Source organism: Montipora capricornis, chromosome 6 (genome assembly GCF_036669925.1).
Source record: "Montipora capricornis isolate CH-2021 chromosome 6, ASM3666992v2, whole genome shotgun sequence".
Taxonomy (NCBI): domain Eukaryota; kingdom Metazoa; phylum Cnidaria; class Anthozoa; order Scleractinia; family Acroporidae; genus Montipora; species Montipora capricornis.
In genome coordinates, this window is record NC_090888.1 from 40,377,293 (window position 1) to 40,382,292 (window position 5,000).

At 39.0% G+C, this 5,000-nt stretch overlaps 1 protein-coding gene across 1 annotated transcript; it reads left to right on the forward strand.

Annotated features, from left to right (window-relative positions):
• Window positions 1-587: 587 nt before the first annotated feature.
• On the forward strand, window positions 588-4,175 carry LOC138052115 (synaptotagmin-14-like). The gene is made up of 2 exons (XM_068898489.1): window positions 588-1,974; window positions 2,564-4,175. The coding sequence occupies exon 1, from the start codon at window positions 726-728 to the stop codon at window positions 1,971-1,973; it is 1,248 nt and encodes a 415-aa protein (XP_068754590.1). The 5' UTR covers window positions 588-725; the 3' UTR covers window position 1,974; window positions 2,564-4,175.
• The last annotated feature ends 825 nt before the right edge of the window (window positions 4,176-5,000 follow it).

A 5,000-nucleotide genomic window follows, 5' to 3' on the forward strand; every position in this document is an offset into this window, starting at 1 on the left:
ATTAGTTTTCAGTGCTGAGTTCTTCTTTGTTATTCTGCGTAGCAAGCGCTGAAAGGGGAAAGAATAGAGAGGGCGCTGAAAAGGGAGGAGGCTGGCCGTTTTCAGCGCCCTCCCAATTCCTTCCACTTTCAGCGCTTGCTACGCAGGCTACTTCAATTTGTCGAATGCGATAACTTGTCATTTATTCATTTATTTTTTTTGTCACGCTTGACGTTTGGGTAATTCAAACACATGACAGGAATAGCTCAATCCGCCCTTTGGTCGATATATATTACAATTTTGAGAGCTAAACATGTCAAGAGGTCCAGTTTTGTAGTTTGTCTATTTTGGTGTTGCTCAAGGAAACGAAGAGATCAGATTCCTGTGAAACCAAACAAAAGATCCATCGAAGTGAGACGCGTTCCGCAAGGATGAGTGTAGTTGTTTTTAGCATAACTTTTAAACAAAAGCGGAAAGCGCCTATGAAAGCCAGATTACGAAATAAAGAGATGTAAACGAAATTACCAAGTCAAATTTTGAGCTGATAAAGTCTATCAAGCGAACAAGAACGCGTTCAGTTGATTTCCTAACGATACGTCGTTGTTACTTTCTTCTTGCCCACTCAATTTCTGTTCTTCTATCACCGCGTGATCGATCGAACTTCCCAATCAGCAGGAGGCTGTGACAAACATTCTTTGAAACTGCACAACTAGATTCTACGCTTTAGTGAAAGAACGACCAGCGACATGTCAAACAAGGACGAGACAAGCACCAAAAAATCTGTTTCCGTTTTTTCGCTGCTCCGTTGTTGCTTCAACGGACGCTCGAGACCAACTACTCAAAGAAGAAGCGGTGCATACGATAAAAACGACGCCCCACCTGTGGAAGAGGGAACCGATGCTTTAGAAAACGAAAAAACTGGCTTCAAAGCAAGTGATACGGACTTAGAATACAATCCTGATCCAGCAGAACCAGTTGTCTCTCCCAGCGATGAATACAAACCGAGCTACGACGAAGCGAGCACTTTGTCTGTTGTTCCTTCCAGTGTCGGGAGCGAAGAAGATCCGACAAGTTATGACCCGCCAAGCAGCATTCAAATCGTGCAAGATAACGGGACAGTGCGCCCGCGGGAAGTGGGAACGGGCGGACGACTCAACATTCAATTCACTTACGATCCCGAGCCATCGAAGATGACACTGACCATCATGGGCTTGGAGTTTCCTCGTTTTCAAAATTGGAAGATGGATGATTTGGAAGTGAGCTGCATGTTGTTGCCTGTCAGACAGCATAGTTTTCGCGTTCGCCCTAAGAAGTTTAAAGACCCGTTTAAAATGGTTTTGACACCAAAGGATCGAATTAAGCAGATGTCTCTTCGTTTCCGGCTGTACGATCATCGCGCGATGTCAAAGCACATGATTGGTCAGGGAGTTGTTAATCTCGGTGAGGTGAAGTTGGGCCCGCAAGCAGTGAGTATAGCATTGGATTTGAACATTCCTGAGACCTATGCCATAGATTCCCGCTACATTGGCAGTATCACGGGTGAAAGCGGGCAAACGCCGGCCGAAGACAGCAAACCCGAACTGTTGCTGTCTTTGGAGTACCGCGCGCTCACCAGGAAGCTAATCGCCGAAGTCATCAAGACCCGTAATCTCGGGCTTCTTAACAACTCCAAGCCGCAGGACGTGGCTGTTGAGCTTAAGCTGATCGGCGAAAACAACGCCGTACTGCGAGTTTGTCGAACCACGCTGAAGCGACACGTTATCGACGCTGAATTCAATGAAATGTTCATGTTCCGTGTAACGTACGAGAAGCTGGCGATTGTAAGTGTTATATTCACGTTGTATCGTGTGGGCGAAAGACGAGCCAAGAGAGAAAACATCGGCGAAGTGTGTTTTGGCAAGCAGTCCAGCGGTTACCAACAGCAGAATCATTGGAATGATGTTGTAAAGGGAAACGAGCGAGTCGTAACCCAATGGCATCCCTTCTTTAAATAAGGTGAGTTTTTAATCCCTTAGCTCTTTTTAAACTTTTAAGAAAACATAAATCTGAAACAATTATCTCTTAACTCTAAAATCGCAAAAGAAGAAACTGGGAATCTATTGAACTGTGTGGTTCATCCCAGTCAATTCAAAGACTCACAGCTGCATTGAGGAAAACACTAAAACAAACAATGTTAACAGTAAACCGACAATAAAAGAGTTAATAAATCAAAGAAAACCTTTTTCATGTCTTTGTATTAAAACCAGGATGATTCAAATAATAATTAGGCCAGTTTCGTGGAGTATGAAGTGGAGGGTAATGCTGGGGAATCTCAGTTTTCACCGTGCAAATAATCCATTTCATGCTACAAGAGATCCAGTCTAACCTTGAGTATACCGGCAAAACTGGCCAAATAACCTGTTGCATAGGCTATATTTACTCAAAACCTAAACGCGACAGTATACTTATAATTTTGGTAAACAGTGGCACAGCCAGTACAGACTTTTACTTTGAAGTTGGATAGGAAAATAATTTCAAAACGCTCATCGTTAAGGAATCTTATTGGTCATCATTAAAATTTATGTAATTTGCTTTTCATTTTTAGATTTTTAGCTTGGAGGTCAATCAAGCAAGACATTGAGTCAGAAATTTGGATTTTATGGAACCAGGAGGACATGATATTGAAGCGTGTAGCTTGCAACTCTTTTCCTTGGAACAAAGCTTGGGATTTTAGGACAGTAATCAGTTTATGCCCAAAAATGGACAAGAATAAGATCGAACCTTAATCAAAAACATAAAACAAACAGCGGCTACAAACATAATGATAAGCGTTTCCAAAGGATCTTGATATCAGCAGGCAAGTCAGAAATTTAAAGAAAACGACGTTTTATGTACATTCCGTTGTTACTGGCAAAATTAGCACTTTTTCCTACTTATAAATTCAAATTAACGCTTTGTACATTAATCAACTGAAGATGACAGAAGTTTCTGTCGAAACGTGTCTTGTAAATTCAAAAGTGTTGTCGTTTTCTTTAAATAATGATAAGCATAATTATGATTTGTAGCTGCTGTTTGTTTTATGTTTTTGTTTAAGTTGAAATGGCCAAAGTACAAGAATATTTAAGATCGATGCTGCACACGCGGGAAAATGTACGAGCTATGTTACAGCCAAATAAGGAAATTTTTAAACTCAAAAACGCTTCAAAGTCATGAGCTCCTTGGTGGAACATAATTGAATGTATTCTTTACCTAAATGAGCTTGAAACTCTTTTAAATTAATGTGTTATGAAACAGGCCCTTTTGGTAGCTGTTTATAAGACTTACTGCACAAATTACAATTCAGTGAAAATACGGCAGCCATTCACCGTATATAGCCTCCGGCGTGGGTTAAAAATAACTTTTTGAGTCTTATGATCTGTATAGGTGGTTTTCACGTTACGTCATCGCCGCCATGTTGGTGGACGAAAACAAAAGATCTCTCATTAGCTTCTTTTTTTCGTCCACCAGAAATTGTACATTGCAGTACTGTTATCTGTGTCTCTAGAGATTTGTTGCAAACCACCTATTCTTAAAGACGCTTTTGTTTGAGTCGCAAAGAGTAAACAGAAGCGATTGAGCATGCTTAGGAGATGTTATTTTTGTCTTAATTGGAGGGGGTATATCATACTGTTTCACGGGCTTGTCTCGATTGCGGTGTGTGATATCAACAACGCAGATTTGTTGTGATACCATGCCTGATTAACAAATGACTTCTAATTTTAGATCTGGGTAATAATAGAAGAAACGATTCCATCATTTTCAAAACAAAGTATAATCAAGTACGATTTGAAGTGCAGAAAAATATTTTATTTTAGTACAATTTATAAGGTCCTGTGTGTGTACGAGAGGTCATGAATTTGGGATAAAGTATCTTTTTATCACTGCTGGTTACTCTCCTTAAAAAAATATATGATATGAATTGCTTGATATGAATGTCAAGATTGGAAGATTTTACGTCATTCATAATATCCTACATATGCGAATAACGCCAATTACTTAGGTTAGATTTTGCGAATAGAGTCGCTGTTTCTCTGGTTGTCAGAGCTCAATTTAGGTGCTACAAAAAACTAGAAAAATAGAAGTTATCTGTAAACTCACTTTTTTAAGCTAACACGCTCGTTTAGCACATAATCAATGTCACTTTTTATTTGTCAATAAACGGCCTTGCAATATGGTGACACTGAATTACTAATCTCTTAGACGACAGAGAGAGCACATTTTCACAAACTCTTTAATTTTGAAGGAAATAACGCAAAACAGAATATATGCAACATGTTCTCTACCTTGAATTGACGATTATGGTTAATTGTTAATTTTCTTTCAATTTACTATTTTCTTTTGTACAGTCTTCTAACTGTCCATTACTGAACTGAGTCCCTAAAATGCTTTTCCACTAGCTGCTTTAATCTCTCAATGGCTTCCATGTTCCTTGAAGATCTTTCCATTATAAGTGTCGCCTCTATTCTATTTCCAAGCCCCCATGTTTATGAATGTCCACCTTAAGCTATCGGTTTTGAAACCAATACATGCAACTTGGTTAGTGGAAATGTCACAGTATAACGTAAAACAGTTTAATATCGCTTTTGGTATAGTTCTTAGATCGCATTAACAGTCAACAAGAGAATATAAGGTAAGGTAGCGAATTCTCTGTATTTGGCTGTATTTCGATGAAAATTATTCGAAAATTATTATTGTAGTTTCATTTCATTAGTTATTTCAAAGACGACGCCTCATTGGTCGGATGGCGTAAAAGTGGATCGCGTGGCTATAATACACTGAAATGTAAATTGTGTATTACTCAAAAACGCGAAATTAAGGTGACTCAAAATAAAAATGTTCGCAAAATATGCGCACATCAAAATCGCGAAAAAAACATGTCGCGAAAGTTTCATGTAATAAGGTAACTTAAAATTTCAGCGGGTAAATGCAGCTTATTATACATGCAAAACACGAGTTTAAAAGCCTGAAATCTCAAAACGCCTGTACTACATATTAATTCTGCA